At 45.3% G+C, this 12176-nt stretch overlaps 1 protein-coding gene across 1 annotated transcript; it reads right to left on the reverse strand.

Annotated features, from left to right (window-relative positions):
* Positions 1-8645: 8645 nt before the first annotated feature.
* LOC139233655 (uncharacterized) lies at positions 8646-10235 on the reverse strand. The gene is made up of 2 exons (XM_070864064.1): positions 10040-10235; positions 8646-9915 (listed from the first exon to the last, which is right to left on the reverse strand). Exons 1-2 carry the CDS (start codon positions 10152-10154, stop codon positions 9116-9118), a joined length of 915 nt encoding a protein of 304 aa, XP_070720165.1. The 5' UTR covers positions 10155-10235; the 3' UTR covers positions 8646-9115.
* Between the last annotated feature and the right edge of the window lie 1941 nt (positions 10236-12176).

Raw genomic sequence — 12176 nt, forward strand, 5'->3', positions numbered from 1 at the left:
CCCACCAATGGAAACAACCTCTCTGCCTCTATCTTGTCTATCCCTTTCATTATTTTAAATGTTTCTATAAGATCACTCCTCATCCTTCTGAACTCCAAACGAGTAAAGACCCAGTCTACTCAATCTATCATCATAAGTTAACCCCCTCATTTCTCGAATCAGCCTAGTGAATCGTCTCTGTACCCCTTCCAAAGCTAGTATATCCTTCCTTAAGTGAATCCACCCTCAGCTCCAATTCCGCAACGCGGTCCATCAGGAGATGGAGGCGGATACACTTCTTACACATGTAGTCGTAAGGGACACCGGAAGCGTCCCTGAGTTCCCACATGGCACAGGAGGAGCATATCACGTGACCGATCTCTCCTGCCATGCCTTAACCCTTAGATATCCTTAAATTGGTAATAACAATGTTACAGTTTACTTACTGATATAAAAATAAAAAGAAAAGCTATTCACCAATCACCAGCCAATCACTTACCTCATTGGCTGTGACGTCACCTTTTGCTTTCTCTCCCGCTGTAGCTGCACAAGTACGCCTTTATAGGCCGCTCCGACACTGCTCCCACCTCTCACCAACTGCCGCTGGCTCTCGAGCTCCCGCTGGGCCTTTTATAGGCCGCTCCGACACTGCTCCCGCCTCTCGCCAACTGCCGCTGACTCTCGAGCTCCCGCTGGGCCTTTATAGGCCGCTCCGACACTGCTCCCACCTCTCACCAACTGCCGCTGACTCTCGAGCTCCCACTGGGCCTTTATAGGCCGCTCCGACACTGCTCCCACCTCTCGCCAAGGTTGGTCCGCTAGTAATTGCAATGGTGGGAAAATTCTTTCCTCAATCCTCTCCACCTGGAAAACCAATTAGAATAAAAAGATTTCAGAGGGAATTTTGTCTCTGCGGGGTAAAGTAAAACTATTTCATCTTGCAACAGTTCCATGAAAGAAATGTTCATAGAGATCAGTAATTTAAACTGAACGGATCAAATCGACAGAGTTAAAGCAGATCTAAGTTAAAAAGAGAGAAACGATTACAATCTATATTCTTGTGTGCCCCAGGAAAGATGTTTTCCTTGTATTTAAGATGATGGAAGCAGCCCTCATCATTAAGCTGGCCTAGGATTAGCTTCCCTCTTGTTCCTGGCACATATCTGCCATTAAGAAATCGGTCAGAATTCCATCTGGTACTGAGCTCTTCCATTGTGTTTTGTCCCAGTCACAGGAAGGATCTCAATCCTTGTCCACCTCAAAGGGATACTCCAGAGAAAATCTGAGGAATTATTCAACTTTCTTCCTTATTTTACTCCAGTTTCTAAGGGTCACTTGAGCACATACATTCATGAGAGAAAAGGAATTAAAATAAAGACAAGAAACAGGTAACGCAGCCATAACAGTGCCTCTGCTCAGCAACATAAAGGGTTAACTCATAATTTTCATTCAAAATGTTTATCCCCTTGAATTTACTCCTCTCCTTCAGGTGCTGACTGTTGCTAGGGGGACAATTCCTAAGCTGTCAACAGCTTTCCAGTATCTCACTCAAGTGTCATTCTTCACGTAGGCTAGCTCCCTAATGACAAAATCCAGAGTAATAGATTGGAGAACAGTTGATTTTGAGGGGCTGAGAATAGAACTTGACAAAATAAAATGGGCAACAATATTGGCAAAAAATAATGTGGAACAGCAATGGGAAACATTTAATATTGCGTTCATCAGAGTGCGCCAACAATATATTGCACTAAAACGAAAGAACAAACTAAACACTAATGAGACTCCATGGATGAATAAAGCCATAAGGGAACAATTGGGGGTAAGGTAAGAGGGATTGCATGATAAGGGAGAATAGGAAAAGATTGGGAGAGAAATCAAAAAAACAATTTAGGAAGGCAACAGGAATTTGGGATTTTCCGGTCTTCTGCGCTATGGATTCCGCCCCGGATTGGCAGCAATGGCGGCGGTGAAGTGTTCTGGCTGTGCATTCAGCATCCAGCGCCCCGCAGTGATCCTCCGGTCAGGTTTAGCAGCGGCACTGAGCAGCACCGCCGGGAAGAGCTGCGCCGGTGTGAAACGACACTGGTGCGAGTTTGAGCTCCTGCCCGACCCGTCCACCTTCATTCACGTCCCGCAATGACCACCTGGGAAATCAGGGCGGTCCAACCATCCCATCGGTGAACAGGTGAGTAATGGACTCCTGAGGTAAGTGTGATTGTTTTTTCTTTGAATTTTTTTAGCGAATTGTGTTGTGGTGGCGTGGGCAATGCTTTGGGAATGTTTGTGTGTTTTCTTCAGGTTTCCCCCCCACTCCCAAATGTCTCTCGGAGCGCTCCCGTTCAGGCCTTTAGCTCAGGTGTCTCCGATCCTTGCTCCAGGAGAGGTGTACGACGCCTCCCCTAGCGCTGAACCCCCGACACAGGGCCCAGATGCCTAAACTTAACTAGTAAAGCAGAAACTATTCCTGGCCGCTAACTTTCCCGCCCCGCGGCATTATCGCCCCAAAAACATCAAAGCCTGAAATCCAGCCCGATGAAATTAAATTGTCAAGGAACATAAAACAAAATAGTAAAATATTTTTCAGTTAGATCAATAAAAAAAGGAAGGTTGAGATGGGACTGTGCCATTAAAGGCTAAACAGGACAATACCACAGGTAACGATAGAGAGAGATGGCAGAAATATTAAATCATTATTTTGTTTCGGTATTTACCAGTGAGTTAGAACAGGTGGACGTGACATTGGATGATGAGATTAGTAATGAGAAAAACACATTTAAAATAACAAAGGGGATATATTAAATAAACAAATCAACCTCAAAGAGGATAAAACCTCTGGTGCGGATGGACTGTATCCATGCATTTTTAGAATAATCTAAAGAGATAGCTGAGGCATTACTACACATATTTAATAATTCGTTAGAAAAATGTGTAGTGTCCGAAATTCAGTACTGCTGGAAAGCTGATGACCCCACCACCTTTTTGGGGCCATTAGCACCAAAAATGTTTTGTGGCTGGGCCACACCATATTCAGCTCCAAAAGTGAAAAAATGGGATCCAGCACAAATGAACCCTTCCAAAGTGGATTTTTCAGCGGTGTGACGGTCTTAATTTGAATGTTATCACCAGAGTAATTCAGCATGCAGGTAAGGGTTTCTAATGAGCCAGCTGCTTAGGCCAGGGTTTGCAGCAAGGTCCTGACGGGAAAGGAGGTTGGAAGGAGGTTGGAAGGATGGCTGGTGTAAGAGGTGCTAGGAGAGCCAACAGGTTAATTGATTATGGAGCTAGAGACACTGATGGACAATGTGGAGGACAGAAGAAAACTGTATCCTGATGCGGGGAGACCTGGCAGACCACCAGTACATAATGCTGGGAGGGAGATTGCAGGGGAGGTGTCAGGCACCTCCATATATGCTAACTATTCATTGTTATTGCTTGGCCAATCTCAATGAATTTTTTGAAGAGGTAATAGAGAGAGTATAATTTATCTAGATTTTCAAAAGGCCTTTGATAAGGTACCCCATAATAGACTGGTGAACAAGGTCAGAGAATGCAGAGTCAGGGGACAAGTAGCAGAATGGATAGCTAGCTAGCATCAAGACAGAAAGCAGAGAGCAGGGGTAAAATGTAGAGTTTCACAGTGGCAGAAGGTGGGTAGTGGTGTTCCACAAGGATCAGTGCTGGAACACTGATATTCACAATTTATATTAACAATTTAGACTTTTGAAGCAAAAACACAATTTCTAAATTTATGAAGGACACCAAACTAGGGGCAATAGTCAAGACTGAGGAGGATGCAACAAGTTACGGGAGGTCATTAATAAACTTGCAGAATGGGCATTTAATTGGCAAATGGAGTTCAACACAGAGAAATGTGAGATATTACATTTTGGTAGGAATAATAGGAAGTTCACTTATTACTAGGAAGGTGTGAGTCTAGGTGGCGTAGAGGAGCAAAGGGATCTCGGAGTACAAATACACAAATCATTAAAGGCAGGGACATAGAAAGGCCATAATAAAAGCAAACCAAGCACTAGGGTTTATTTCTAGAGGGATACAATTGAAAAGTAGGGAAGTTATGCTAAAATTATATCGAATATTGGTTAGACCAAACTCTACTGCGTATAGTTCTGGTCGCCAGATTATAAAAAGGATTTTGAGGCACTGGAGGCTGTGCAGAGAAGATTTATAAGGATGATACCAGAAATGCGAGGGTATATATATCAGGAAAGATTGAACAGGCTGGGCCTCCTCTCTCTTGAAAAAAAAAGACTGAGGGGTGACCTAATAAAATTATGAAAGGTTTTGATAGGGTGGATACAGAGAGAATGTTTCCACTTGTGGGGAAGAGTATAACTAGAGGCCATCATTATAAGATAGTCGCCAAGAAATCCAACAAGGAATTCAGAAGAAAATTCTTTACCCATAGTGGTGAGAATGTGGAACTTGCTACCACAGGGAGTAGTTGAAGCGAATAGTATAAATGTATTTAAAGGGGAGGCGAGGCAAGCATATAATATCACTGTTAAACACCCTATAAAAAGTTACGCCTTGTATGCCATAGGTGTAACTGGGGTTTTATCGGAGTTGTGACTGCTGAACAGCATTCTGGCCCTGAAAAACACGTTTTATATTTGTGGAATGTCAAATTTTTCCATTATGATAGACAATTACTAGAATTTTAAAATAGAACAAAATATTTTATGATATTGCAGCTTCCAACTTAACCCTATGTGTATGTCCTAATCTTTATGTCATTATCTGTACAATTTCTTTTTGAATTAATGATCAGTGATTTTTATTTCCTGTTTTCTGTTTCTGAGAATTATCAACTGTGATTGGTTGCTTAGACAGCAAGGTGACATCACTGCTGCTCCAGGCTAGGGATTCCATTTTGACAGCGCAACAAGCAATTTAACATCGAGAAAGCTAAAGCTTTTGCCACAGTTATCGTAAGATCTTTGTGGGCAAATGTCTTTGAGTTCAGCGGCGATTGCCGTCATGCGCCGCTGATCAGAAATTCTGGGCCCTTATTTTAATGAAGTACAGAACCATAATCCTGATTCCAATTCAACATCTGTACACATTTTGTGATCCTGATCAAACGCTTGTGCAAAGCAAAGCCCCCGAAAGATGGACCTCACCAGAGTTGGTGAAAAGACGAGGCTAATCAAGACGTAGTTGATGATGCCAAGGCTGAGTTTCAATAGCCTGTAGAGATTGAAGGAGGAAGGAAGCCTTAGCGAGTTAAGGAGTGCAACAGTTCTGAGATCCAGGGAAGGAAAGAGAGACAGCAACAGATGCTGCGATGAATCTTAGTTTTAAATCACATTTGGAAAACAGGGAGCAAGGTGCTTGTAAGGTAATGTGTTTGGAGCTTATATAGAAGGAGCAAATTTCAGAGGACCAATGATCACAATAATGTTGATAGATTGGAGAGACCTTAGACAGTGTCCCTAAAACAAGAATTTGGGAATGTGTGCCATTTGGTTTCTGAAGTCTACAGTGAAATAAATCTGTTTTTGCAGTGAATCATTATTTTTAGTGATTCATTTTCTGTAGTGAATCAGAGTTTGTATTGATTCATTTTCTGCAGTGAATCAGTTTCAGTACTGATTCATGTTCTGCAGTGAGTACAACAGATAAACACAGAGAATGGGCACATATTTTAACGAACTTCCGTTCAGAATCTCTGTTTAAAGATGGATATTTGTTCTCTTTTATAACCAATTGTCAGAGTCTAGAAATCACGTGGGCTTGAATTAAGAATATATAAAAAAACAGTCAATCAAGTCCCTGGGAACACCTAATCTGGGCAGAATAATGGTCTCAGACTCAGAGCAGTTAGCACAGTGTCCAGAACGGCCATCAAGTGAATCCCTTTGATGCTCACACATCAAATAAATGCAGATAATTGTCAAAAGAACGTAACGGTAGAAATCACTCGCCAATGCTATTGTACGAATGTTTAACCCACTCACATCAAATTTTGGGTTAATAAATCTGTTAAAATATCAAACAGACACATTTGTTACGAGCACTTTTAACATTTATACCCTATCATCAGTGACAGTAATTTTTCGCCCTTGTATTTAAAACATTGCTGACATTTTAATTAACTCTATTCAAGGACCTCTGCCTTCTGGATCACTGATGTATTTCAAACCCTGGTCATTGTCCAGAAATCAAGTTAGTATGGGCCCCAAGTTTCCACATGATTTCCTCCTGATTTTTAGGAGCAACTGGTGGAGAACGGAGTATCTTAGAAATCGGAATTCTCCACATTTAGTTTGCTCCAGTTCGAGTCAGGTAGAACAGTTTCACTTTGGAACAGAATTTGTTTTTCAAAAGGGGGCGTGTCCGGCCACTTACTCCTGATTTCAAAGTTTCGTGAGTGAAAACTTACTCCAAACTAACTTAGAATGGAGTAAGTGAAGATTTTTGTACGCTCGAAAAAACCTTGTCTACACTTTAGAAAATCAGGCGTAGGTTACAAATTAGGCGTAGGGAACGAGGTGGGGGGGGGGGAGGGGGGGGAAGGGAAGTCATTAAATTCTACAATCAATCCTTAGTTATACTTATACAAATATTATACAAATAAATCCAACCTGAATAAAAATTTATAAGCAAAGAAAAGATTAAATAAACCATGTTCCTACCTGTGTGAAAGTACTTCAGGCAGGCCTTTCATGTTGGAGACAGGCAGCGGTGTGGCGTCAGTGTCTCGACGGCAGCGGCAGCAAGCTTCGAGCTGAGCTGCAGTGCTTGAGGCAGGCCTTCATTCCCTTCGTGGCTGGCCGCGAGAAAGCAGCACCGGACGGACCCGAGGCCATTCGGCCATGAGATATCAGCGGCGTCAGTGGCTGGCCGGCAGCCGAAGAATCAGCGGACCGATGTGAGGCCATTCGGCCATGAGATAGCAGCGGCGTCAGTGGCTGGCCGGCAGCCGAAGAATCAATGCAGGACACACGCAGCTCTTTATGGTGCTTGAGGCCATTCGGCCACGCTTTAGGGGCGGCGTCAGTGGCTGGCCGGCAGCCAAAGATACAGCAACAGCCTTCGAGCTGTGAGGGGGACTGAGGCCATTTGGACAGGGAGAGGCAGCCACATCGACAGTTTTATATTTAAATTTGCAGAATGGGTGCTGCATTGTCAACACCACGTATTATGCAATGGTTTGCCATCAATTCACTGCATAGGATAGAATTGATTAGAACTCACCGCACCAGGAACGTCGTAGCCCGTAGGTTGATGGGCAGGAGACCTTATCCACGTCGACAATATCGAACCAGGCGCTCGTACCTGGACATGAGTGAGGCTGATTGTGTGAAAAGGCTGCGTTTTCGCAGAGAAGTTGTCACTGAGATCAGTGATATGGTGAGAGCAGATTTGCAGCCCAGAAGCAGAAGGACAACTGCCTTGTCTGTTGAAGTGAAGGTAACAGCTGCACTTTCTTTCTATGCCTCGGGATCGTTTCAGGCTACAACTGGAGATGTGTGTGTCATCTCTCAACGTGCAATACATGCCTGCATTTACCAGGTCACGGCTGCACTTTATGCGCGAAGGAATGACTTCATCAATTTCCCAATGACCGCACAAGCGATCCATGAGAGGGCTGTGGGCTTCTTCAGGATTGCCGGCTTCCCATAGGTACAGGGCTGCATTGATTGTACTCACATAGCCTTGCGAGCACCTGTGGAAGAATCTGAGCAGTACCGAAATAGGAAAGGTTTCCACTCTATCAATGTGCAACTCATGTGTGACGACAAGCAGCGCATCATGTCAGTCGATGCGAGATACCCTGGCAGCACCCACGATGCCTACGCGACAGCGTTATATCTGACATGTTTGAGCAGCAGCCAGAAGGGCAGAGCTGGCTACTGGGAGACAAAGGGTACGGCCTGGCCACCTGGCTCATGACGCCCATACGCGTGACACGGACAGAAGCTGACCGTCAATACAACATGGCGCACATTGCAACGCGCAGCATCATTGAGAGGACCATTGGCATATTGAAACAGCGATTCCGATGCCTGGACCATTCCGGAGGACAGTTGCAATACTCTCCTCAGATTGTCGGTCACTTCACTGTTGTGTGCTGCATGCTTCATAACTTAGCCATCATGAGGCAGCAGGAGCTGATAGTGGAACCCGAATACCAACGTGAGGGTCCAGTGCATGATGATAGTATTATGGAAGACCAGGATGTGGATGATAACGACGATCAGGAAAGCATGCAAGTGCCTGATGCCGGAGCACGAGGTCGGAGGAGGGCCGTCCATCGTGCACCTTTAACGATTGCTCGAGACTTGCGCCAGCAGCTCATCTGTGAACGCTTCAACTACTGATGCCTGAGGGCTCTGCGACCACTTTTGCGCATGGACATGTTTATTCTTTGCAGTTGTTCCTATGTTGTGTTGTGTTAATGGAACATGAAACAGTTTTAATGAAAAAATATTTTATTGAAAAGTTAACGTCGCTCTAATAAAATATTTGTTGTATCAAACTATACTTTTTAATATGACTCTTGAAGATCACTTATAAACTTGTAAAATTACAAAATTTACAAAACAGTTTCATTGTGAAAAATCTTACACTCTGAAGAACACTTAAACTTCAGGATCACTTTTTAGGTGCAAAATTAAATAAGATACAAAAAAATGTGAGAGCATTTACATTATAAGATCACTTAAAAACCATAAGATCCCTTATAAGTTGTAAAGTTACAAAACTTACAAAACAATTTCAATTTGAAAAACGCTACTACAGCTACATCAAGAACAAGAACAAAAGCAGCAAAGAAAGGCTGCAACCATGTCTCATCCACATCTCAGTGAATGTTCACTTCCTCATGGGGTGTCATTTGATTGGCTGGGCTGTGTGCCCTTATTGCAGCAGCTACCTCAACCAGGCCCTCCCTGACGGCCTGTGCCGTCGATTGCACTCCCTCGGACATTCCCTCCCTAAGTTCCCGTGTCATTACTGCTATTTCTCCCGTCAGGACCGTCAATTCTTCACCCACTGCACTGACCCCACCGATGAGTGATCAGGTAAGCTCATTGGTCTCCATACCCAATGCCACAACCTGAGCCGCATCTGTTGCATGCTGCATCTCAGGAGAGTGTGTCTCCAATCTCCTTCACCTCTGCCTGGGTCTGCCTCGTGGCACCACTACACTGGGAGGCGCGGGCTGGGACTGTGGGACGCTCTGTGTTGCAGACAGCTGAACTGGAGGGAGAGGCTCGGGCTGGAATGGTGGGACGCTCTGTGTTGCAGACGGCAGAACTAGAGGGAGAGGCTCGAGCTGGAATGGTAGGACACTCTGTGTTGCAGACGGCAGTACTAGAGGGAGAAGCTTGGGCTGGGATGGTGGGATGCTCTGTGTTGCAGACGGCAGTACTAGAGGGAGAGGCTTGGGCTGGGATGGTGGGGCGCTCGGTGTTCCAGATGATAGCACTCGAGTGCGAGCCGTGTGCTGGGATGTTGGATGAATGGGTGTAAACTGCTCCATGATATCAGCAGCAACACTGGGACCCGAAGCGTCGGAATCAAAACCATAGCAGGTGGAACCAGAACCTATGCGAGAGGTAGGCGCAGGCTCGGACGGTAGTGCATTGACTGTAGAAAGCTGCATTATACCAGCAGCACCACTGGGACCCGCAACATCGGAAGCGAAACCATGGAACGTGGAACCAAGACCTATGCGAGGGGTTGAAACTCTGATGCCCCTTGATGGGGGCTCATAAACATTAAATTGGAAGCTCTCCCCTGCAGATATTTCAGTCATCGCTGCCATCATCCAGTCTGGATCGTCCGCAGCTGGTTGTACTGGTTCTTGTTCTGTATCCTCAGGATCCTCAGGGTTGGCAGCAGCAGCATCGTCATCATCATCATCGTCATCATCATCATCATCATCATCATCATCATCGTCATCATGTTCTGCAAAATACATCAGAACAGTCAAATGCTTAACAGCAAGGGATGGATGGCATGAGTACTCTCACACATAGCAGGCCAGGCAGCAGGTTGATTTAAAGGGCCACGATGCATTTTCAGGACTTACCCTCTTCCTCGCGTGCGGGCCCAGCTTGTGCTGTACCGATTGCTTTTCTCCATGTACGACTCATCATAGCAGCTACCCTTTGTTCCAAGGGTGTCAGTGGATGCAGATTGGGCATGCCTCCTCCTGTCCGAGTTGCCTCCCTTTTGTTGTGGGCCAATTTCTTCTGCAAAGAGTAAAATATAACTTTTTACAGTGTGTCAGTCTGCAAGGTGGGACATACAGATAGCCAGGTTACAATTACGATTAAGTTAAAAATGGGAAATATTACTTACACTAACTACTTGACCAAGGTCGTACACTGACTTCCAGATCTCCTGGTATACACCACTGCGTAGTAATCTTCTGCAACTTGGTTCCAGCGTTTCTTCATTTCTTTAGGTGGCACTTTTATGCGACCTCTGTTGCTGGTATCTAGCTCCTGCCTTCTCTGCTCAATTACGTTGACTAATATCTCCACTTCCTCATGCAAGAAATTCTTTGTTCTTGGTGGACGTTGATCCATTGCAAAGTTGAATTGGCACTCTTATTTCTCCAAACACACAGTCCTTAATTTGCATGCACCAATGCAGCACCGGTTCTGCAAGGTTAGCAGTGAAAAGCTGAACTCACTGATTTCAGCAGGTGATTTATTCAGCAGTGCTGCTAAAAGCACTCCCTCACACACAGAAATATTTAAAAAAATTAAATTACAAGCCTTTGCAGGGGTCCAAGAAACAAATCTTCACTTTTTCTGCAGTATTTTAAAAAATGGCCGAGTGCCGATGTTTGTGTGAGACTGCGCGCACGCTCCAACGCGCACGCGCAGGGTTGCCGGCACCACGAAGGCTAATTTAAATTGTACCCGCCCCCTGCTGCTTAGAAAATCGGCGCGAGTGTTAGGCTCCGCCCCCTGCTGCGAAGAGCGCGCCGCGCCAAGCAGACATCGAGCTCGAGAATATCGGATTTTTTTTTAGGCTCGCAGGTGCGCCGTTTTCGCCGCGGCACGAAACTTGGGGCCCCAGTGTCTCTCTACCCACTCCTCTCCCACTCACCTGAATCAATTTAAAAAATCCGTTTCTTACCAGCTTTAGCTGTGTGGATGTAATCTTCATCTCATCACTGGCAGCCAACAGGAATAGAGTGTCAGGATTCAGCTCTGAAAATGAAGCAGAATAATTCAGACCATCCTGCAGTGAAGGCCCCGTTGAGTTGCACTTTGATGCCTTAAAACAATAACAGCAACATTTTGCATTTATATGGTGCCTTCAATGTATTAAACAATTTCTCCAGGCTCAGCACAGGAGCGTTATCAAAGAGAATTTGTCACCGGACCACGTAAGGAGATATTAGGACAGTTGACCAAAAGCTTGATCACAGAGGTAGGTATGAAGGAACGCTTTAAAGCAGGAGACATGGACTATATAGAGCAGACACCTCAAAACGCTGAAGAAGTATCACCAGTGCTGCCTCCGCAAGATCCTGAAAATCCATTGGCAGGATAGATGCACCAACCTCAGTGTTCTCACTCAGGCCAACATCCCCAACATCAAAGCATTGACCATGCTGTGTTGGGCGGGCCACATCGACCGCATGCCCGACACGAGACTCCCAAAGCAAGCGCATGTCGCGGAGCTTAAACATGGCAAGCGAACCCCAGGTGGGCAGAGGAAACACTTCAAGGACACCCTCAAAGCCTCCTTGATAAAGTGCAACATCCCCACCTACTCCTGGGAATCCCTGGCCCACGACCGCACAAAGTGGAGGAAGAGCATCCGGGAGGGCGTTGAGCACCTCGAGTCCCATCGCCGAGAACAACCAGAAAACGAGCGTAGACAGCGGAAGGAACGTGCATCAACACAGGCTCCCCACCCTCTCTTTCCTTCACCGCTGTCTGCCTGTGACAGAGACTGTAGGTCCCACATTGAACTCATCAGTCACCTGAGAACTCACTTTTAGATTGGAAGCAAGTCACCTGAGAGACTGCCTATGATGATGAAAGGAGGAGAGAGAGCTAGAGCGATGGAGAGGTTAAAGAAGGAATTCCAGACCTTAGGGCCTCGGCAACTGAAGGAAGAGGGTAATTCCTTAATTCGTACTGTTAGCATTATCGAAACACACTTTATGTCATACCACTGAGTGACTCGATGAGAATATTTGT

Source organism: Pristiophorus japonicus, chromosome 21 (genome assembly GCF_044704955.1).
Source record: "Pristiophorus japonicus isolate sPriJap1 chromosome 21, sPriJap1.hap1, whole genome shotgun sequence".
In the NCBI taxonomy this organism is placed as follows: domain Eukaryota; kingdom Metazoa; phylum Chordata; class Chondrichthyes; family Pristiophoridae; genus Pristiophorus; species Pristiophorus japonicus.